Raw genomic sequence first — 24,090 nt, 5'->3', positions numbered from 1 at the left:
GGTTTTTTGAGACAGGATTTCTTTGTATAGCCTTGGCTGCCCTGAGCTCACTTTGTAGACCAGGCTGGCCTCAAACGCACAGACATCTATCTGCCTGCCTCTGTCTCCTGAGTGCTGGGATTACAGGCATTGGCACATGATACTATTTCTGAGCTGCCATAGATGCCCATTTGGGAGAAGGAGAGGACCAGTGTGGGGAAGGGGCCAAAAAAAAAAAAAAAAGGATACACCTCTGAAAATGGAGTAATGAGCCAAGTGGATGTGGCACATGTCTTTAATCCCAGCACTGGGCAGGCAGAAGCAGGCAGGCAGATCTATGAGTTCAAAGCCAGCCTGGTTTAAAGAACAAGTTCTGGGACCGCCACAGCTACAGAGAGAGACCCTGTCTTGAAAAAGAAAATAAAGTAAACATTTTAAAAACTCTTCTATTGATTTTTTTTTTTTTTTTTTTTTTTTTTTTGGTTTTTCGAGACAGGGTTTCTCTGTGTAGCCTTGGCCATCATGGACTCGCTTTGTAGACCAGGCTGGCCTCGATCTCACAGCGATCCGCCTGCCTCTGCCTCCCGAGTGCTGGGATTAAAGGCGTGCGCCACCACGCCCGGCTTCTTCTATTGATATTTTATACTGAGTGTTTGTTTTAGGAAATGCTACTGTCTTCTGTCAATTTCTTTTTCTTTTTGAGACAGGTCTCATTGTGTGGCCTGGGCTGGTCTCTGTCTCTTGTGTGCAGTCTCACACCTGTATTAATTTATCTCCGTCTCTGTGTGTCTGTCTGTCTGTCTCTCTCTTGTTTTTTTCAAGACAGATTTCTCTGTTTTAGCCCTGGCTGGCTTCAAACTCACAAGGATCCACCAACCTCTGCCTCCTAAGTGCTGGGATTAAAGCCACCAGTTTCAATTTATGATCCCAAAAGAAACCTATCGAAGAACGTTATCCAAGTAATTTTAAGTATGCAAGTAACTTCTAACTAGAAAGCTCCCTGAATGTTTGGGAAAGGCAAAAGCCAAGGCTAATGAAGCGTAACTGTGTCTCTCAAAGGCAGTTTGCTCTCATTTACCTGAACAATAGCTGGGTCCTGAGGCAAAGAGCACTGTGGTTTCGGTGGCTCACAAACAGGTTTTAATTTCTCTTTTTAAAAAAAATTTTGAGAGCTAGAGAGATGGCTCAGAGGTTAAGGGCACTGTCTATTCTTCCAAAGGTCCTGAGTTCAGTTCCCAGCAACCACATGGTGGCTCACAGCCATCTGTAATGAGATCTGGTGGCCTCTTCTGGTGTGCTGACACACAGGCGGGCAGAATACTTTAGAATAATAAATAAATAAATTTTTTGAAAAAACTGTTTTTGTTTGTTTGTTTGTTTGTTTTGACTGTTTTAGCTGCATGCAGGTCTATGCAGCACATGCATGCAGCACCCAGCAAGCCAGGAGAGTGAAGTCACCCTGGGTCTGCCGCAAAAGCAGCTGATATTTTAAAAACTATTAAGCCACTCTTCCAGCCTCAAATCCCAAATTTAAAGCCTACCATCACTACAGAATAAGTTTAAGGTTATTTTGGCAAATTAGCAAAACTGTTTCAAATTCTAAAACAAGGAAAAGACAGACAGGCTGGGTATATATGGCTCAGAGGTGGAATGCTTGTTTACCAGAGGTCCTGGGTTCAATACACAGTACCACAAAAAGTAAAAAAAAAAAAAATAATAATAATTAAAAATAGAATTAAATAAGTGGGGCACCCTAGATGGACTGAGGCGCTACCTGACCTTCTCAGACACTCCCCATCTGCCTCTCATTCTGGCTACAGCTCCCTGCACTTGCCTCCTGACAGTGAGGCAGTCCAGCTAAGGGGTGGGCAGGTCTTACTAGAAGATCACACTAGTACACCCGTGCACTGTACCTTCATGAGGCTGTGGCAGACAGGCCTCTAAGAACTCCCCAGTGACTGTGCTGTTATTTTTAAATGGGGTGAGCAGTGGGAAGGCCTGACCTACCTGCAGGATCAAAAGGCAAAATCTCTCCCAGCATTCCAAAGACTCCATCACTTTGGTCACGGTTTGGCCAGGTGTTATTCCTAGGTCCCTGTGGCTTCTGTCCCAAAACTTCTGACATCATATTGTCCATATAGCTGCTCACTAAGCCCAGGCTGTACAAGTCAGAGCTGAGGTCAGATATGCCAGGCCACTGACCAAGAGGAGAGAGACCAGCCGCCATGGGCTGTGCTGGCTGCTGAGACGAGCCATGTCCCCATTTACCAGGTGCCCGAGGCTGGGGTGGAGTCTGCTGGCATCCGATGGGTTGCAGCAGGTGTTGGTAGTACTGGACCTGGGACTGCTGTTGCTTTGGGGACTGCTGCTGAGGAGCCAGACTTTGCTGGGGTGCCAGAGGGGTGTGTGCTCCAGCCTGAGGTGGCCGTAGTGGAGGGGCCAATGGCAGTGATGGCTGCTGTGGCTGCATGGTTCCTGTCTTCTGTTCAGTCACCATGGCAGTGGCAGTAGAGTTACGCCTTGTCACCAGTGGGGACCCCTGATGTGACTGGCCCATATTAAAGCCTGAGAGAAAATCTATCACTTCCTGCATTTCCTGGTCGGTGGGTAGGTTCATGCCCTTCTCATCCTTGCCATCGTCCCCGTGCAGGAAGGTCTCACGTCTCTCCAGGAGAAAGCCATTGACCACTGCATTACTGGAACTGTGAGACGACTGTGAAGGGTCTGTAGTCCTAGGGAAGTTACCAATGTTCAAAATGCTCTGTAACCGTGTGTCAATATTATTGCCTGGCATTTTGGTCTTCTCCTCTGAGCACCCAGCTGCGAAGACATTTTTGGAATAGTGTGTGCTGCTGGAGCTGGTGCAAGACACTTTCTTGGTGAAGCGCGATGTCAGTTTGGAGAAGGTCTTCTGTAGCCCTGAGGACTTGCTTCCGTTCCCAGAGGGCAGGTCCGCCTGATTCCCGAAATCACAGATCTCCCTTTGCAGCTGGATCTGTATACAGGGTAAAGCTTGCTCCCTATTTGAACAGAAAAAAAAAGGAAAACAAGACATACACAGACTTTTTCATGTTGCTCACTAGCATGATGACCATTACCACACACTGACTTCTAGCATGATGACCATTACCACACACTGACTTCCAGCATGATGACCATTACCACACACTGACTTCTAGCATGATGACCATTACCACACACTGACTTCTAGCATGATGACGATTACCACACACTGACTTCTAGCATGATGACCATTACAACACGCTGGCTTCCATCATGATGATGCTTTAAGCCCAGCACTGCAGATAAGCAAGTGAGCTACAGGGGGAGATGGGGAGGAAGGAGTGGAGAAGGAGCAAGAACTTGCCTAACTTTGAGAAAAAGACGTCTCTGGTAGTATCCGCATTAGTTTTTGTTTTATTTGCCGACTTGACAGAAGCTAATTATCTGGGCACTGGAGCCTCCATTGGGAGGCAATTCTAAGATAATACTGTGGGCATTTTCTTGATCAACGACTGATGAAGGAGGGCCCAGCCCACAGTGAGCAGTGCCACCCCTGCACAAGCGGTTCTAGGTTGTATGGAGAGCTGTTGCCTCCAGGCTCTTGTCTTGTCTTTCCTAGATGATGGATTGTACAACCTGTGAGCCAAATAAGCCCTGTTCTCACCCAGTTGCTTTTGGTCTTTATCCCAGCAACAGAAGGTAAACTAGGACAGGCGAGCCCTGGGATCATCTGCTTCATACACAGACACATGAACACTCAGTGTCTGACACAAGACTGTGGAACAGTGGCACCCAGAGCTGGAGTGAAGCCTAACTGTGGCACAGGACAGCAAAGTCTGGCCAGGGTGGAGGAGCAACTGGCAGACTCAGCAGAGAAACAATGGGCAAATGCAAACAGTACAGGCTCCAGTGGGGAGGAGGCTTAGGCCCACTATGCACTGCTGCTGTGGAATGCACAGCTGTTACTTCCAAGGATTTTACGTATTCTCGTTCTCCTCACCCTCACCTCCCCTCTCTTTTCCTCTCCCTCTCCAGTTTTCTGGAACTCACCATGGAGACCAGGCTGACCTTGAACTCAGAGATCTGCCTGTGTGAGTGCTGGAATTAAAGGCATGCACACCACCACACTGGGCCCTGAATTCTCATTCTATTACAGGAGAATACTACAGATAAACATGACATTAAGTCGGGACGAGGCAGCCGATGGCTGCTGTGACCCTGACAAGACATTACACTGAATTTGTGTGTTAAGAGGAAGACCTGGGCCAGGCGGTGGTGGCACACGCCTTTAATCCTAGAACTTGGAAGGCAGAGCCAGGAGGATCACTGTGAGTTTGAGGCCAGCCTGGTCTACAAAGCGAGTCCAGGACAGTCAAGGCTACACAGACAGGCCCTGTCTTAAAAAACAAAAACAAAAGAGGAGGAACTGGGCGTGGTAACCTGTTATTCCCAGGAGTCGAGGCAAGATGATTTTCAAAAGTTGAAGGCCAATTTGGACTACATAGTAAGTTTGAGGCTAGCCTGTGGTGCAAACAACAGTCTGACAGGAGAGGAGAAGGCATGGATAGGTGCTTATGGTCTCTACCAGAACTAAAACGAACAATTCAGAGAGGATCTTGTAACTCTCAGCTATTTCTAAGTACAAATAAGCTTCATAGAGGATACAAGTGCATTTTCTAAACATTTCTCTGCTTAGTTTATGAGAATGAAAACTGGAGTAAAAGTTTTCCCCATGGCCCTACTCTCTGATTAAAACAATGAAGGCCAAGTGTTAAAAGATTAAGAAATCATGGGCTCAAGGCCAGCCTGGTCTACAAAGAGAGTTCCAGGATAGTCAGGGCTATTGCACAGAGAAACCCTGTCTCAAAAAACCAAAAATGAGCCGGGCGTGATGGCGCACGCCTTTAATCCCAGCACTCGGGAGGCAGAGGCAGGCGGATCGCTGTGAGTTCGAAGCCAGCCTGGTCTACAAAGTGAGTCCAGGATGTCCAAGGCTACACAGAGAAACCCTGTCTCGAAAAACCCAAAAAAAAAAAAAAAAAAACCCAAAAATGAGGGAGGTGGAGAGATGGCTCAGAGGTTAAGAGCACTGACTGCTATTCCAGAGGTCCTGAGTTCAAGTCCCAGCAACCACATGGTGGCTCATAACCATCTGTAATGGAATCTGACACCTTCTTCTGGCCTGCAGGTGTACATGCAGGCAGAGTACTGTGTACATAATGAATAATGAATAAATCTTAAAAAAAAAAATAAAAAATGAAGAAATCTTGGTAATGGAGAAAAAAAGCAAGCCTTTGCTCCATTCTTCTCTGCACGTTTGACCATTCTTGAAATAAAGTTACCAAAAAGTTCTCTTTCTCGCAAACCATTTGTACAGCTAGTCCAAGTGAGCAGAGGGGACACCAACCTCCCTGCCCTCCAGCGGTTTAGGTCCAGAACAGCTGTATAGAGCACATCCACCAAACCCAGGGTCTTCTCAGGATCCAGACTTCTCTGCAGCAGGGACATGGTTGCGGGATCTTCCTTCAGGCACCTAGACACAAACCAGGTCCCGTTAGCCTTGACCATACGTCTCTGTAAAGCTATCCAGAGAAAGCATTATGGGAGCAACTACGACTTAGGTACTTCAGCATCCAAAAACAACCCAGCGAGTGCCGGCTGTTGTAGTACGTGCCTTTAGGTCCATAGGAGTTCTAGGACAGCCAAGGCAACAGGGAGAAACATGTCCCCTGACCCCTCCCGCCCAAAGAAGCCAAGCTAGGGAGTACAACACCAAGTCTGACAGAAGAACTCCTGTGTGAAAGGAGAGGAGAGCCTGGCACCATGGACCTCAGTGGGAGCATGCTGTGAGGCAGCATACTTAGACAAGATACGACACACGCAGGAAGGCATGGCTGGAGAAGAACATATCTAAAGTCAGTTAACTTTCCACTGTAAGAGGAAAACTCTGTATGACAAAAACGCACATGCATGCGCTAGCCTGTGCATACGTGTGAATGCAGTGCCTGCTGGACAAGCGGGAGGACCTGAGGTGGAATGCCCAGAAACCATGAAAAAAGCTGGGCATGAATCTAACTGCAGCTTCAGTGGAGGGCTGCTGGGGATCCAGACAGCTCATTAGTAAGTAGGTCAGCCTAGCTGAAGGGATAACCTTCAGGTTCAGTGAGACCCTGTCTCAAAAAGTGAGGATGGCTCGGGAAGCAGAGGCAGGCAGATCTCTGTGCGTTTGAGGCCAGCCCGGTCTACACAGTGAGTTTTAGGTTTGATACCTAGGGCTATGTAGGGACCATCTCAACAAACAAAGTAAGGATGGAATACAATTTAAAAATAAAACACTTGGGGGAGCATGCCTTTAATCCAGCACTCAGGAGGCAGAGGCTGTGAATTTGAGGCCAGCCTAGTCTATAGCTAGTCCAGGACAGCCAAGGCTATGCAGAGAAACCCTGGCTCAAACAACCAAAACCAACAACAACAACAACAAAACCATACCAAAAACAAAACAAAACAAAACAAAACAAACAAAACACCAAAACAAAAACAAAAAAAAACCCACTTGATATGCATCTATAATGAGATCTGGGGCCCTCTTCTGGTGTGCTGGCACACATGCAGGCAGAACACTCATAACAAAGAAATAAATCTTAAAAAAAAAAAAAAAAAAAAAAAAAGGAAAGAAAGCAGACTGAGCAGGCCAGTAAGCAGCACCCTCCATGGCCTCTGAGTCAGCTCCTGCCTCCAGGATCCTGCCCTGACTTCCTTCAGTGATGAGCAGCAATGTGGAAGTGTAAACTGGATAACCCTTTCCTCCCCAACTTGCTCTGTGGTCATGCTGCTTCACTGCAGCAACAGAGGCCCTAAGACATACATGGCAGAAATCACTGAGACTGGAGAATGAATGGAGCACTTCAGGTGCTAGTGGGGGATGTGCTTGGTGGGGATGGGGGCTTCCTGCCTTTCCTACACAGCTCTCCATGTACCCTTCCATTTGGATGTCCATATGTCTCTATTGTAGTAGCCTTTATAGTCAGCCCGTACTTGTATGTTTCCAAGTTCTAGGAGCCATTACAGCAAATCATCAAACTTGCGGAAGAAATTCCGAGAACTCCAACTTAACAGCTGGACGGTGAGGAGCAGCAGCTTGCTGCACCTGGGTATGAAGTAGAAAGCGGATTTACAGAACATTAACCTACTGGGCTGTGTTAACTCTGTGGTTTGCAGAATGTCTGCAGAAACCCAGAGAACTGCTTGGTGTGGGAAGGCCGGCATTCGCTCCGTGCTCTGTGGATGTGGGCCTCTGGGCCTCCGTGGATTTCTCTGTCTAGTCTGTCTAACAGGAAGAGGCTACTGTGATGGTTAGTTTTTGTGGGTTTTTCTTTTTCAGACATGTATTTTATGTGTATGATTGTTTTGTCTACATTTCTGTATGTCATGTGCATGCCTGGTGCCCATGGAGGTCAAGAGGGTGTTAGAGGCCCTAGAACTAGATTTACAGATGGTTGTGAAAAGATGTGGGTGACAGGTACTGAACCCAGGTCCTCTGCAAGAGCAGTCAGTGCTTTTAACTGCTGAGCCATCTCTCCAGCCCCTCCCTGCCCCAACCTGCATTGTAAACCTTTGAGGTAAGAGTCTTGCTATCTAACATAGGTTGTCTTCAAACTCAGTCTTTTACCTCAGCCTTCTGAGTGCAATGATAGAGGTGTGGTCTACAGCACCTGGCTTAAAACAGTTTCTAACCAAACACAGACACAGCCCAAGCCAAGGTCTTTATCTCTCTGCAAATTACTCTCCCCTCTCACTATGGCCCTCTAAGGCCTCCATCACCTTGCCCCAAGGTCTTCTGTTCTGACAAGGGCTCTCTATCACATCCAAGGCCCTCTGTTCTTGCCTTTGCCTGGACAGCTCTCAGCACACCCATTTTCACTTCCACCATAGTCTTCCTGCAGTTCTTGGGCATTCTGCAACCACTGAAAGGAGGCAGCAGCACTCCCAACATGACTAGGAAATAAACCTAAGTAAGGGAGCCTGCTTGCCCCAGCAGACCATGGTTTAGACACCCAATTCCCTCAGCTACCAGGACACACTGGCTCCAGGTTCCTCAGCCATTTCTGGCTGAACTTGGGCTTGCCACTGTGGCTTTACCAAGAGATCATTTACTGCTCAGATAAAAAGGAATGCTTTTGTTCCTGGTAATTTACTTTTCTTTCTGAGAAATTAACACATTAAGCTTTAGTTTATGCGTCAGTCTTGAAAGCTGACCAATACAACACCGTGAGACTGCCTGGAGGCCATATGACAAACCCTTGAGGCTTGTTTAAACCTTCTCTGTATTAAATCAAAAGCCCAGCTTCCTTGAGGCCCAGGAAGTCTTGGCAGTCGCAGCTCCCCACCACCATCTCTAACCATGTCAGTTTGTTCCCCAGACCTTTACAATGGCTGTTCCCTCAGTCTGGCTTTCCCATAATGCTCCCAGCGTGGCCTCTCATGCTTCTTGACTGACCTCCCTATCTAAAACAGTGAGCCTTCCTTGTCTGTGATGCATACCAGCCCACTTGTCCTTCCCAAGTCACCTTCTGTATATGCCTCCTTCTTCCTCCTCCCTTACAAAGAAGGCCCCTGTCTTACAATCAACTTCAAGAGGAATGTTTGGTACATATTAAGTAATCAATAAGTTATGTTCAAAGACAGAACAGCTTAAATAGAGAAAAAGTGGCAGTTTAAAAATGGAAGTATAGCCAGGCAATGGTGGCACACGCCTTTAATCCCAGCACTCGGGTGGCAGAGGCAGGTGGATCTCTGTGAGTTCGAGGCCAGCCTGGTCTACAAAGTGAGTCCAGGACAGCCAAGGCTACACAGAGAGACACACTCTCTCAAAAAAAACAAAACAAAACAAAACAAAAAAAACAAAAAAACAATAAGTAAGATGGAAGTATGGAGGAGAGGGGCTGGAGAGATGGCTCAGTGGTTACGGGCACTGACTGCTCTTCCGAGGACCCACATGGCAGCTGGCAACTGTCTATTACTTCAAGATCTGACACTCTACAGGTGCACATACAGGCAAAACACTAACGCACATGAAATAAAGGTAAATAAATCCTCCTGCTTCAGCCTTCTTGGCGCTGGGATTGTAAGTGTGAACCAGGATGCTTGGCTACAAGTGGATATTCCTTTAAAAGAAAAAATTACATGGCAATCAGACACTTAAAAAAAAAAATATATATATATACACATATACATATACATACATATATATATGCGCATTATATATATATAATGACTGCCCCCCTTTGATAAGATGCATCTCTTTGTGTTTGGTGTGTATGAGTTCCTGCATAAATCAATGTATGTGCACCGTGTACTTGCCTGCTGCTCACAAGGACAGAAGGGTATAGGATATCTGGAACTGGACATGTGCACAGCTGCGAGCTGCCACGAGGGTGCTAGGAAATGACCCCACATCCTCTGCAAGAGCTGCAAATGCTCTTCACGGCTGAGCAACGTCTCCAGCTCCTGCTCTGCAGTCCAGGTTAGCATCAAACTCATGGCCCTGCTGTTCCTGCTTCCTGAGTACTAGGTTAGCAGAATGAGCCTGACTCCTGGCCTGTACAGAGCAACAGCCCCTCCCGCCCCACCCCAAGACAGGTTCTCTGTGTAGCCCTGGCTGTCCTGCAACTCTAGACCAGGCTGACCTCGAACTCAAGAGACGTGCCTGCCTCTATATCCTACCCCACCCCACCCCGTGCTGGGATTAAGGCTATGCTGCATCACGCCTGAGTTAGAATAGGCTTTACATTTACAACACTCACTGTGTGTACGTGAAGGTGTGCATGCCCAACACAGAGCTGAGACAGCAGCTTGCAGAGCTGACGCTTTCCTTCCACCAGTGGGTCCCAGGGTCTGAACTGAGGCTGCCGGGGTTACAGGCAAGTTCCTTTATCCAATGAGCTAGCTTGCTGGCTCTAAGTTTTTTGTTTGTTTTATACATTTAGTGTGTGTGTGTGTGTGTGTGTGTGTGTGTGTGTGTGTGTACACACACACACAAGTGTAAAGGGGCATGTGAGGACAACTTGTAGGAGCTGGTTCTCTCCTTCCACCACACGGGTTCCAGGAATTAAAACTCAAGTTATTAGGCTTGGTGGCAAGTGCCTAGTTAGCCATCTGAAGGGCCTTATTTTATTTGTTTTGTCAGAAGCTCATGTAGCCTAGGGTAGCCTTAAAGTTGCTATACAGATGTCTTCAATTCCTGGTCCTCCTGCCTCCCAAGTACTGGGATTAACTTTTTAAAATCAATGTTCATACAAAATAATTTATTTCTTTTATGATTCATTTTATGTATGATTTACCATTATTATTTGAGATAAGATTTCAAACACAGTCCTGGCTGGCGTGAACTTGCTGACCTCAAACTCACAAGGTCTTCCCATCCTGTCTTCTAAGGGCTAAGATTAAAGGCTATACCACTACAGCTGGCTTTACGGTTTTTAATTATGAGTATGTGTGGGCCCCTGTCTAAGGAAGCAGAGGCACTGGCTGCCCTGGAATAGTTCGCTCACTCTACTTGCTTCTTTACTTCCCATTCTCATCATCCTAACAGCCCTCCTCCTGCAGTTACGTCATATCCAGGCTCGCGTGGAGAACTAAACAAAGCATTTGTGTGCGAGAACGAGACAGACACGGGGGAAAGGTATCTTCTTAACGTAGCCCATGATGGCTTAAATTTGGGGACTGTTCTGTCAGCCTAAGTGACAGGAAGACAGACATGTAGCACTTTGGCTGGCTGAATCTTCCAGGCAACTTTGCTGACACTTATCTTCCCAAGCATGCAGTAACAAGGTCCCGCTTCAGCCTTTACAATGGCACACACTTGTACAGGCCCAACATCTCTCACCTAAAATATTCAAAATCCAAAACATTTCTAATGTGATGTGACAACACAAATGGAAAATTTCACAACTGATCTCAAGTGAAAAATCATGGTGAAAATTCAGGGGCATTACAAACACGGTTTTGTAAAACCAGTGTTGGCCCAGGGCATGGCAGCTGTCTGAGGCACAAATGATTCTGTATTTAGATTTCAGTTTCATTCTCACGGTGCCTCATCATATCCATGTGTAAACACTTTAAAAACAAAACCACACCAAACAACAACTGGACTCTGAAATACTTCTGGTCCCCAACATTTTCCTATAAAGACACTTGATCTTAGCTTCCAAGAGAAAAAACAAAACACAATCTTTTACCATTACAAAATCCGACAGCAGAGGGAGCCTTTGCAGGAACTCACACTATACACAGCCTTTTCAGAAGTACAGTAAATGACAAAGGAAAGGAACCACACAGGGAGTGTTCCGGCAGAAAACTAACTAGTTTAGTAGAAGCTGTTTACAGTTACTCAATTATATAAAAGTTAATCTGTCTTTCTCAAAATGAGAATCCTTATAAAGCTTACTATTTTCAATGAGGTAGGCATGGTAACATGTGGAGATAAAAGGATTAGGAGCTGAAGATCACTCTTAGTGCGTTCCGGGCCATCTTGTGTTGCCTAAGACCCTGTCTCAACAAACTAACTTTTTGGTTTTGGTTTTTCAAGACAGAGTTTCTCTGTTTAACAAACCTAGCTCTCCTGGACTTGCTTTGCAGACCGGGCTATCCTCAAACTCAGAGATTCACCTGCCTCTGGGATTAAAATGTTGGGATAAAATGTATTGGGATTAGCGGTGAGCCACCATGCCTGACCAAAATAAAACATTTTTTTGTTTGTTGTTTTTTGATACAGGGTTTCTCTGTGTGATCCTGGCTGACCTAGTAATCACTTTGTAGACCAGGCTGTCCCAGAACTCAGAGATTAGCCTGCTTCTACTTCCTAAAAGCTGGTATTAAAGCTGTAAGCCACCACTGGCTGGCCAAAATAAAACTTTTTTTTCCTATTTTTGGTTTTTCGAGAAAGGGTTTCTCTGTGTAGCCTTGGTTGTCTTGGACTCGCTTTGTAGACCAGGCTAGCCTCAAACTCACAGCAATCTGCCTGCTTCTGCCTCCCAAGTACTGGAATTAAAGGCGTGCGCCACCACGGCTGGAAAACTTTTAAAATGAGAATTTGAATTGGAAAATTTAATTGGAAATTCAGGAACTGCAAAATCTGACAGAAAGGTGAGCCTTTTAAGTTATTATTCCATATGGATGGTGGTATAAACAGGGCTGGAAGACAGCTCAGTGGCTTACAACACTTGCTGTAGAGGAGCCAGGATGAATTCACAGCATCCACCTAGTAGCTCTACCTATGATTCAGTCCCAGGGACAGCAACACCCTCTTCTGACTCCTGAAGGCACAAGGCATGCACGAGGTGCACATACATACATACAGGTTCTCACAGATACATATAAAAGTAAATCAATCTTTAAAAAAAAATCCCCTATCAATAATCTACCTACCTACCTTGATTACCACTGATTTTGGGACACTGTACTACTTCAATCATGCTAATGTCTTTAAACTTCTGGGCTGGAATTACAGAAAGTTGTGAGCTGCCTGTTACGGGTGCTAGGAAGTGAACTCTGGTCCTCTGGAAGAATACAAAGTGTTCTTAGCCACTGAGCCATCTCTTTAGTCCCCCACACTAATTTTTTTAAACACCTATGTGGAGGTCAGTGGACAACCTGACGGGGAGTCCACTCTCTCCTCCCACCTGATTAGGTTCTGGGGACTGAACTCTGGTCATTAGGTTTGGTGGCAAGTGTCTTTACTGGCTGAGCCATCTCTCTAATCTAGCCCTCTAAATCTCCATCCATCCACCCATCCATCCATCTATTTTGAGATGGTGTCTCATGTATTCCAGGCTGGTTTGATCTTGCTTTGCAGTAGAGGACAACCTTGTAGCTAAGGTAAAAATGGCCTTGAACTTGTGATCCTCTTGAGTGCTGGGATTACAGCACTACCAAGCTCAGTTTTAAGTGATGCTGTGGACCAAACCCATGGTCATGCATTCTGGGCCAGTACTCTACAACCGAGCTACATCCCTGCGCAGCAATGCCCATCCTTACGCACACTTCAAGGACAAATTCCTGGAGGTACAACTATGAAATGAACGCCAAGGTCATGTCCCTCAGCTTCAGATACTCTATGACATTGTCTCCAAAAAGCTTTGTGTGATTGTTTCTCAATCCAACAACCTCCTGGCCTGTTTCTATAGCCTAGCTCAAAGCAGTACTTCCCTGATATTTCTTATTGTTATTCTGAGTCAGCCTGGAATTTCTGGGCAAACCGCATGTGCTCTCGCGCTCGCGCGCCGGGTCACCGCGTGAGGCCGCACACGGACGTGCTTTAGCCCCTTGTGCATCGTGTCGTCTTCTCGTTTACAGGTCAAATCCTGGCCCTTACTTCCTTCTAGGAGCGTGTTTTTCCCAAAAAACATAAACTAAGAATAACCCGTTATCTTCTGAAGTATTATAAAATATAGCCAACTAAACACGGCTGTTTGTAGCCAGAATTTCAGTGAGCCTGGGTGTATAATGATATAGGCTCAAGGTTATCAGGGCTGTGACTAGAACAGATAAGACTTAAGAAAGAATTCTACAGTCTCTACTCGGCTTTAGAAAAATAATGGGTGGCTTAATGGGAACAAAACACACTAAACCCTGTGGCTTCAATAATAAGACAGCGCTGCTCATTATGGTCTGTTACTTTTACTCTAGTTGCCTTCTGGTCAACGGGGCTCTTTCTCAGGGGTCTTAGATTCTCCATCATAGACCAGTAACCAAGTCGAACAGAGCCCCACACACCACTGCTACCTGCAAGGTACATGCACAGCAAACACTACTGTGTCGTGCTGCACAGCAGTGAAAGATACGCAGCCTTCAGAATTTAGGCTTCTGTTAAAAAGAGGCAAGTTACCACGTGGACGGGACTTGAACCACAATTCTGGAGCCTTCTAGACTGATCTGGGGTGCATAGGCTTCTTTATTTTCAATCTGTGCTGTGTCAACAACCACCTAGGAAAGAAACAATGACATTTAGCAGGGTCAGACAGTGTTCAGTGAGCAGACCTCCAATACATAAGCGTGTCAGACGCTCCGTGACTGGCAGAACTGCAGCACATCTGTACCAAGACCAGTGAGGCTCCCAGAGACAACAGCAAGTAATGATGACTGAGCACACCAAAGCCAAATTCTAACTGTGGGACCCATTCAAGTTTACAGGCATTTCCCACACTGTAGCTGTTATAACTACAAATCACTCAAGAAGAGTGTGGTTGTATATGCCTGTCATACCAACACCTGTGAGGCTAAGGCAGATAGGTGCATTGTGAGTTTGAGGTCTGTGATACGCGGTCTTGTCTCAAAATGAAGAGAAAAATGAGACTGGAGAGCAGGCTCAGATGTTGAGAATACACCACGCTCTTCCAGAGAACTCGAGTCCTAGCACCCACACAGGGCACTCACTACCTCTACCTCTAACACCAGTTCCAGGAGATCCAATGCCCTCTTTTGGTCTTCAAAGGCACTGCAGGCACAGGTGCGTGCGTGCGTGCGACCCCCCCCCCCCCCCCCCCCCCCCCCCCCCCCCGTTTCGTTTTTCAAGGTAAGGTTTCTCTGTGTAGTCTCGGCTGTCCTGTCCATCTGTCTCTGCCTCCTGAGTGCTGGGACTAAAGGCTTGTGCTACCACACCCGGCCACACATTCTTAATTTAAAATTAAGGTCCTAAAATGAAATTGTAAATGGAAGAGATAAAGGAAAGGACTGGGTAAAGAAAGAGAAGAAAGTGAAAAAGAAGGGAACGCGAATTTTCTGTTTTAGGACTCTTTGTCGTTGTTGTTGTGTTTTGTTCTTTTTGAGGCGGTCCTGGAACTGACTTCGTAGATAAAACGCCAGAGGCTGAACCACGCTGGGCTTGGTGATGCAGACCCTTATGTAAGCTCCTTGCAAGGGTGAGGCAGAGAGACTGCAAATTCAAAGGCTGAGAATAAGGCTTGCAAGTAGAAAAACACATCTCCATTTCAGAAGAGGTCAAGCTACTCATGGGTGCTTCTCATGACTGCAAACCCAGCTTCTAGTGTGCTGTTTTCCACTGCTATAAACAGGGCTCTCACAGCTGGACCTTTGGACATTTCCTGTGCAAGAACAGCTTTTGTTGGAGCTGACAGGTGCTTCCTCTCTCCTCCTCCTGTGACTGTGGTCCTGAAGGTTCTTTGCCAACTACACAAAGGGCCCTCCCATCAGTGGGCAGGGAAGTAAAACTCCTGGGTTCTGAGTATGACAGACTGCCCCTTAGTTTACAGTGTTTTCTCAAAACAGCACTCTCCTGATGCACACTGTGCTCTGGAGAACATAGTGGCACTGAGCCCAGCCTCAGCTAACAGGTCTCTAGGAAGCTGGCTCAGTCTCTCTTCTGGGTTAGCAGGGTGACTCCTGTTTCCTGCTTTTCTTTCTATTCAGATCTTCAAGGACACGGAGCCCAGCTCTGTGAAGAGGTCCCCACCTGCAGCCCTTCCCTGAACTAGGCTGTCTGCAATCTAATCTTCAGGAAACAGAGACGAGAACCATCCCAATTTCTCCTTTTGAGAATGGAGCAGAAAGCAGACCATAAAGAGTAAACTTTTTTGTTGTTTTTTTGGGAAAGAGTCTCACTCTGTAACCCTGCTTAGCCTGGAACTATAGCTGTAGACCAGACTGGCCTCAAACCGAGATTCTTCCTGCCTCTGCCTCCAGAGTGCTGTGTGCACCATCACTTCTGGCAAATTCTTTCAATTTTGAGCTCTCAGATTAGCTTCCTCTAACCTCTGGTTCAAATGCTCAGTCTTTCAAAAGGAGCCACGGCTAAAAGGTGGAATCAAGTAATACAAGCTACATGGGCCAACATGTCAGACAAAAGCTAACAGTGATGAGAGATGCTGAGCTCTGGACCCACCCGAAGGCTTTTGTTTTTATTTTTATTTTTCCTGTTTTCCTTTCCCTTTCCGCAGACAGGTAAAAAGAGTAAACCACTGTCCTGAAGTTCATAGTGTCGTTTTCTTGCAGAAAGAGATTTCAGTTTAGAAATGATTGGGTACCCTGCCTCACAGGTGGACTCTTGGAGAAGGTGAAACTGGGGCTGGTGGAAAGGTGAGGGGAATGAGCCACATGAAGGGCAGAGCGAACGAGCTGAGGAAAGAGGCATGAGATAGGAGGTCAGCAGCCTGGCTCACCTGAGCAACAGAAAACACCATTGTTGATGCACAACACTCAGGCCAGTCAAGGCCCACTCAGGCAGTGCCAATGCACTGTTTCCTTAAGATGAGGAAAGCCTACACCACCACTTTGCATGTAGATTCCCAGCAAGTACAGGTTATCCGTGTATTAAAACAAACAATAGCAAAGCTTTCAGTTCTGAGGGGAAAGCAGTGGACTCCTATGTATCTCAGGCTGGCCTCAAATGCCTCCCTTCGTATCTGAGCTCAGCGATTTTGCATATGTGCCACCCCATCGGCTTCTCTAGTCCTCTCAGTTTTACTCACCAGCCCTGCCTGGCCAAACAGCAGCTGCACCGCAGTCTTGCAGGCGCCCCGCCACGTAGATGGGCACACCTGGTTCAGTACTTCCGTCACAGGAAGATCATCCCTAGGTGTGATTCCATTGTAGCAGCCCGCGTCCTTGATGAGCTGTAACATGGTATGCTACAGATTGACAGAGAGAGGATAGGTCACATCTCGGCACTCAAAAGCTGACAAGGCTCCAAAGCTTACAGGAATGCATTCATAAAGTCATCCTCAGAGCACCCTGGACATGCCCATGTCATGACATTTGAAAACAAAAAGTTTCTGGGGCAGAATCACACTGTGTGTCCTAGGCTGGCCTTAAACTCAGAGTGCTAGGACTAAAGGTGTGTGCAGCCACCCTTGGTCCAACCTCAACTTTTTAAAAGATGACAACACAGTCAGTGTAGAGGCTCTGCAACACACTGAATGGGCCCCAGTTCTAGCTCTCCTAATTTCTAATGTTACTTTGGGCCTCAGCGCCGATTGGAACGGTGAAGGCGGGGGAATACCCATGCCTCAAAGAGACACTTAATTAAATAAAACAATGTATGTGAAACACTTTTGCTGTATTTCCTGCGCCCATGATACTTCACACTAAGATTTCTGTTACTTAATTCTCAAAATTCCACCAGCAAACAGTAAGCATCAACAGTAGTTCACAGTGTACTCTAAAACCTTTACCAACATTTGAACAAAATTACTAATAAAACATTCTTAGCAAATGTCTTACTATGTTCCCCAGAATGAGGTGTGACTTAGTGTTTCCTTTGCACGTGCCCTGAGTTCAACGCTTAGCACCATACACAGAAAAGGAGGAGCCATCACTTGGCCATCACTATATTCAGAAAAGTTAGAGCCTCGATAGCTACTTTGTTTTGGAAACAAGGTCTCTCTGTGTAGCCTTGGCTGTCCTGGACTCACCTTGTAGACCAGGCTGGCCTTGAACTCACAGCAATCTGTCTGCCTCTGCTTCCTCGAGTGCTGGGATCACAGGAGCCACCATGCCCAGCTTTACTTTGTTTTTTAATCTACATTCTTCAAAAGCCCTTAAGTTCCTAATATAGCTCTATTTCCAAGTTCATACTCAATTGCTGAAACCCAAGGAATGCACAGAAAGCTACCGTCTTAAGCTTCAGATTGTCAGCAGCCGACTCATTAAAGGAGACCCCCTTCAGGAAGTGCGATCCTATCTGCACAGGGACCGTGGGAAGCTCACACTGCATGGGCTGTGGGGGTGTCTGCCTTCGCCCTGTCTGCTGAGCTTCCGCCTCACTGCAGCAGCCCTGGAAAAGGTTTGGAGAGGAGAGTGGAGGTGAGCCACAGCTCACGTAACACAGCACCTAGTTCCCACAGAACTGAGTAAACAACTGCCACGCACTCCCAGAGGCACTAGCGAGAAGTGAGTGTACCTGCAAACTTGCTTCAATGGCCTTCGGGTTTAGGTGGAAGCCAGCTTTCATGGCATATTCACAGTGGCCTAAGCTTTCCAAAGCTATTTTATATGCCTGCAAGAATCAAGATTATGAAGCAGATTAGAATATGGCAAAGTCCAACAAAAATAGAAACAAAATCTACAGTCGCCAGGTGCAGTGGCTATAACCCCAGCACTCAGGAGGCAGAGGCAGGTGGATCGCTGTGAGTTTGAGGCCAGCCTGGTCTACAGAGTGAATCCAGGACAACCAAGGCTACACAGAGAAACCCTGTCTCAAAAAATCAAAACAAAAAAATAAAAAACTACATTTGTGGGGAGTGGGTCTGGAAGAAGTTAGGGAAGGAGAATGGGGTGAATATGACCAAAATACACTGCATACATACATGAAATTCTCAAAAAATAAACATATTAAGCTGGGAGTGGTGGCCTGTACCTTTACTCCCAGTACTTGGGAGGGAGACAGAGGAAGGTGCATCTCTATGAGTTCAAGACCAGCTTGGTCTACAAACAGAGTCCAGAACCGCCAGGGCTGTGTTATACAGAGAAACTCTGTCTTGAAAAACCAACAACCAACCAACCAAACATATTATGTTAAAATTCTTGATTCTTGTATAGTTATTGAGACTTGAGGACACATTATTATTTTGTTACCTTTTTAAGTGGTCCAACATTGTGACTCTAATCTTCCCGCTTGGTGAAATCATTTCTTTATGTATCTATCAGTATTGAAACACTTACAAGTCAGGTATGGTGGGACACACCTGTAATTCCAGCACTCAGGGAGGCAGAGGCAGGTGGATCACTGTGAGTTCGAGGCTAGCTGTTCTACAGAGCAAGTCTAGGACAGCCAGGGCCACACAGGGAGACCCTGTCTGAAAATACAAAAAAAAGAAGGAAGAAAGAGAAAAATGAGGAGGAAGAAGGGAAGGGGGAAGAGGAAGAAGAAGAGAAGGAAGAGGAGGAGGAAGAGAAGGAAGAGAAGGAAGAGGAGGAGGAGAGAGAGACTTACCTGCAAAGCACTGTCAATTTTTATGTTTAGCTCCTTTAGCTGGTGCTCAGGAATCGCTGCACTTTGAGAACAAAAAAGTTGTTGGACTTCGATTCCTGCCAGGCGCCCATCACAGCCCCTCTCTCTTAATCTAGATGTCGCCTATAACAGAAATAGTAACTAGTAGGTAAAGTAGGCAATTCTAGTTACTAGTGAAACTGAAACAGTACCAGCAGCAACAAACCCCACACCTAGAATGAACTATGTAAGCTGGATGGATACTAGGAGTTTTGGACTGGTCACTACAAAGCCATTGTCTGACACGCTGCAGGCTTATGTGCTTGGGCTTTTTGGAAATGGCCTTACCATGTACCGGCCTGCCTCAGCCTCCCGTGTACTGGGATTACAGGTCTGTACCACCACACCTGGCCAAGTAACACTGCTAGGAGTTAGTCCCTTCTTCTGCGTCATGACAGGAATGTTGATATTTACAAAACTCAGGGAACCGCAGGAGAGAAAACTAGCAGCTTCAAAGCTGTCAAGTTCAAGGCTTTCACTTTCACATTGGCCTACCTGTCTAGCCAAGCCCTGACACTGTCTGACTCTTTCTAAGAATCTTCCAGTGGAACGTTGGGCCCTCAGGAAGGAGCTGTGCTGGCTGCTGCCAGACACCACCCCAACCTGGTCCCTGCCTTCCTGGAGATGAGGCCTCACTAGCCAAAAAGCTACACAAAGAAAACAGCTAAGCCTGCAGTAGGAGTACAGCAGGCACTGAAAGTGGCTTTGAGGGGCCATCTTCAGTGGTCCACATCTATAATCCCCATACTCTAAGGCTGAAGTAAGGATGATGAGCTCCAGGCCAAACTGGGCTACAGAACAGGAGCCTGTCTCATAAAAAGACGGTCATGTTGAGATCTGGAACTGCATGGGCTCAGGGTGAGGGCATGTCACGGCACCAACAAGTCCTAATGCACACCAGGGATCCACAGCAAAGAAACAAGACACTCCAAGGAACACCATGAAGTCCACAGATAAGCAGGGAAATGGCCAGTGGCAAGACAAGAATCTCAATGTCACAGTGAGGGGTCCACATCTGCCCTGAACAAAATGAGAAGCAATGATCTCTGACTTTGAAATCAGAATGGTGAGGCAGAAACAGGAGGGACGGGTGGGGTGGGGTGGGGTGGGGGAATGTGGGGCAGACCTGAGAGCATCTGGAGACCTGCAGAGCTTTCCTAAGGATGCAAACGGTACAGACAGGATGGGAGGACTGAAAGGTCAGTCTCAGGGTTTGAAGGCACAGCCTAGCAGCAATGGCACCGCTGACGAGAACGGAGGTGGTATGTGGAGAAACAGGTATGTGAGACACCCAAACTGAGGCACCTGGGAACCTAAGATAGGCAGCCACTTAACTCGGGGCCCTGGAGCCCACGGACACTGGGTTGGCCACAAACATCTGAAGCATTCCTCTGCACAGGAGTGGTCTAAGTCCCAACACTGGGCGGAGATCCCCTAGGGAGAAGGGAACCCAACACCAAGCCAGGAGAAACTAACCGCAGAAGCTGTTCTGAGGAGAGGCAAGCAAAAGCAGATGAAGAAAGGATAGTTTGGAACAAAGAAGGCAACGTTTTCCTTACATTTAACTCTAAATGCTTATATGTATTTACTTAGTTATTGAGTCTGGGACTGGGTACACGTGTGCCACATTGTGCATGTAGAGATTGGAGAGCAGCTTTTTGGGAATCAGTTCTTTCTTTCGACCCTATTCCACAACAAAACTCATGTCATCAGGTGTCTATGTAAAGCCCTTTAACTGCTGCACCATCTTGCTAATACATAACATATTTTATATGCTCGCAGTACTTCGTAAAAGGTCAAAGATTTATGTGATTGAGGAAAAAAACAAAGAATATATGGGTTTCAGGATGAATAAAAACGGTGAGAAAAAGAATACTCCCACAAGTTGGCTGTCAAAAGAGCAGAGAAACAGCAGCGCAGGTCGGTTTTGTGTTGGAAGCACATTAGTGTTGAGAGAGAAAAGGCTAGGTACCATGGCAGACGCCAGTTCCTTGAGAATGGAAATAAGACCTGCCAAGGAGAGCGCTGGACCTGAGAACAGGAAAGTTCCTCTGTAAAGGGGAGGGGCAAGAAGGACGGAGAGGGAAGAAGAAAAGCTGCATCAGGGATTCCACTTTCACGGGCAGTGTGGGGGAGGGCACCTGAAAGAAGCAGCGGGCAGAGCGGCACATGGGAGCAGGCAAGGAAGATGATCAGCAAGGTGGCACAGGCTTCAGAATATAAAGGGAGAATTCAGGAGGCGGGAGCCAGAAGCTGTAAGGACAGAGGGCTGCGGAGCCAGAAGACAGACAGAGGTCTGACCCACATGAGCAGTGGGGAGCGACAGGAGCAGATCCCACACCCACACAAGCTCCAATTGCCACTGAGGGTCTTCCTGAGGAAAGCCTTTTACATGAAAGAGAAAACCCAACAAAAAACAGCAGGAAAAAGGACTGAATATTAGAAAATCAAAAACAGGACAGTGCTGACACCGCAGCAATCCCATGGAAAGGGAGGAGAGAGAAGGCTACAATTTCATTTATTTTTGTTTTGTTTTGAGACAGGGTAGCATGTATTCCCAGATAGCCTAGAACTCACTATGTAGGCAAAGCTGACCTTGAGCTCCTGATCCTCCTGCCTCACCTCCCAGTGCTGCGATACAAATGTTTGCTACCGTGCCTGGTATAGGTCCTGTTAGATCCTCTAACAAAAGGCAATATAGTGCAACTTAACTGTGGGTGAGTCAAATTAGACATCATATAAGAAGCCGACACCCATTCCTTAACCATAGATGATTCCGTCCTCTTGGTTAAGCCTCAACTCAGAGGTTTTCTTTTTCTTCCTCTCACTGGGAAAGGGCTGTGATCATGTTGCAAGAGGACCGCCGACGTGTGACAGAAACGGAGCGCACGGCGTCAGGGCTGTCTACGCTCCGCTGCTGGCCTTCAGGCCTGTGTGGTGCTCCTGCCTGCCCAGTGCAGCTTGTTGTGGGTCAGACCAAAGCTCACAGGACTGCGCTGCCCCTACAGTAATCACGACATTAGTCAGCGTGGCTTCTGTGAGCTGCTATGAGCTGCAAAACAACTCCTGTCTTAGGACCACAGTTGCCATCTTCCTGTCTCTCCCACTTCTCAAAGGCTGTGGTCATGGCTAAAGACGTTTAGATAAGGCACTATCACTTTAATAAAAAGCAGATACAGACTTACTCTAAAAAAGAAATGAAAACACCAAATTGGGGGGGGGGGGGCGGGAAGAAAACACCAAATGGCCTCAAGCCTAGATGGGATGCAAGATAGTTTTAAGTGCATCAGGGCTACTAGCAACACAGATTTAAGGAGCGTCGCCAACATGGTCAAGGGCTGAGCCCGAGCCCTGCTGTGTCAACATCACTGTGAGCTGTGGGCCTGATTTCAAGGTCTGAACAAAGCCTGGGATCTGGCTTCTGCAGTAACTGCAGCAGCTCTGGGTACTGCTCTTGTTGAGGAGCTGGAAACGGCCTGCGCCTCCTGCCTCACGCACAGCACTGATGAGGCTACCAAGTAGTCCAGGCTCCTCAGCCTCTTCACCTGCAGCAACATCACTCTCAGGTTCTTCAGGGTAATGGAATTTTGTTGTTGTTGTTGTTTGTTTGTTTTTCCAGACAGGGTTTCTCTGTATAACAGCTCTGGCTGTCCTGGAACTCACTCTATAGACCAGGCTGGCCTCGAACTCAGGGAGACCCACCTGCCTCTGCCGCCCAAGTGCTGGGATTAAAGGCCCGGCTTTGTAATGGAAATTTTAAGATAAAATGTTCATACACATTGGCATGCATATTTAAAATGTTTATAAGATACATGCTGCCACTGCTGAAGACCCTAACTCAAAAAGCAAACCAAGGCTGGAGAGACAGCTCAGAAGTTTAAGAGCACCCAAGTTCACCTCTCAGCATCCTCATGGCAGCTCACAACCATTTGTAACTTCAGTTCTAGGGGAACTGATGCTTTCTTTTGGTTGCCCTTCTCACAGACTGCACACACAGTGCACTAACATATGTGAAGGCAAAACACCTATACACATTAATAATAAATAAGTAAGTGCGGCATGGCGATAGACGCCTGTAACCCCAACCCTCGGGAGGCTGAGGCAGAAGCACTGTGAGTGTGAGGCCTGCCTGGGCTGGACAGCAAGAGCCTAGCTCAAAAGAATGAGAGAGAGAAGGCGTTGGGAGAAGGGAGGGAAGAGACAGATTGACTTTATAAAGAGCAATTTCTTTCTTTTCTTCTAATTTGTTTTACACGTGTGTGTCCAAGTGCTTGTGTTTCTGTGTTGAGTGTGTGCACACACTCATGGATGTTAGGACAATCAGACTTGATGGCAAACACCTTCACCAACTGAGCCACCTTGCCAGCCAGAAAACTGCTTCTGATTTGTTTACATCCAAGTTTAAGTTCTGGGTGTAGAGTGGTTCTCAACCTTCCTATTGCTGCTCAATCCTTTAATATAGTTCCTCAGGTTGTGGTGAGCCCAATCACAAAATTACTTCATCGCTACTTCATAACTGTAATTTTGCTACTGTTATGAGTTGTAATGTAAATATCTGTGTTTTTGGATGGTCTTTTGGTGCCCTGTGACAGTGTCTTTCAACCGAACCACTGGACTAGGAAATGCCATGCTAGAGGCCAGAGAAGAAACTGTACTGAAGGTAGGATATCCCAGGAAAAAGACTTGGAGATGGCCTGCAGCCCACCCCACAGCAGGTCCTCAGCCCTGAGGTTGTGTGGGAACTGCAAGTCCCCAGAGGGAAATGCTCAGTGTATACTGGCATGTCCCCTCCCCACAGCTCACTGTGTACTGGCATGTCCCCTCCCCACCGCTCACTGTGTACTGCCATGTCCCCTCCCCACCGCTCACTGTGTACTGGCATGTCCCCTCCCACTGCTCACTGTGTACTGGCACGTCTCCTCCCCACCGCTCACTGTGTACTGGCACGTCTCCTCCCCACCGCTCACTGTGTACTGGCATGTCCCCTCCCCACAGCTCACTGTGTACTGTTATGTCCCCTCCCCACAGCTCACTGTGTACTGGCATGTCCCCTCCCCACAGCTCACTGGATACTGGCACATCCCCTCTTCACCGCTCACTGTGTA

General features: G+C 46.9%; 1 protein-coding gene across 7 annotated transcripts in view; it reads right to left on the bottom strand.

Annotated features, from left to right (window-relative positions):
• The window catches only part of Garre1 (granule associated Rac and RHOG effector 1), a 77,530-nt gene that overhangs the window by 6,000 nt on the left and 47,440 nt on the right, over window positions 1-24,090 (bottom strand). For 6 of the 7 annotated variants that reach the window (XM_051162207.1, XM_051162208.1, XM_051162212.1 and 3 more), the window contains 7 exons: window positions 18,929-19,069; window positions 17,897-17,992; window positions 17,609-17,770; window positions 16,467-16,625; window positions 13,868-13,965; window positions 5,390-5,515; window positions 1,987-2,999 (listed from right to left, as the gene is read on the bottom strand). In XM_051162207.1, coding sequence (XP_051018164.1) covers window positions 1,987-2,999; window positions 5,390-5,515; window positions 13,868-13,965; window positions 16,467-16,625; window positions 17,609-17,770; window positions 17,897-17,992; window positions 18,929-19,069 — 1,795 coding nt within the window. The remainder of the gene's footprint in view (window positions 1-1,986; window positions 3,000-5,389; window positions 5,516-13,867; window positions 13,966-16,466; window positions 16,626-17,608; window positions 17,771-17,896; window positions 17,993-18,928; window positions 19,070-24,090) is intronic. The other variant, XM_051162211.1, reaches the window with a different exon arrangement.

Source organism: Acomys russatus, chromosome 19 (assembly GCF_903995435.1).
Source record: "Acomys russatus chromosome 19, mAcoRus1.1, whole genome shotgun sequence".
NCBI classification, from domain to species: domain Eukaryota; kingdom Metazoa; phylum Chordata; class Mammalia; order Rodentia; family Muridae; genus Acomys; species Acomys russatus.
The sequence above is the reverse complement of the archived record's forward strand: the minus strand, read 5'-3'. Positions and strand labels throughout refer to the sequence as shown.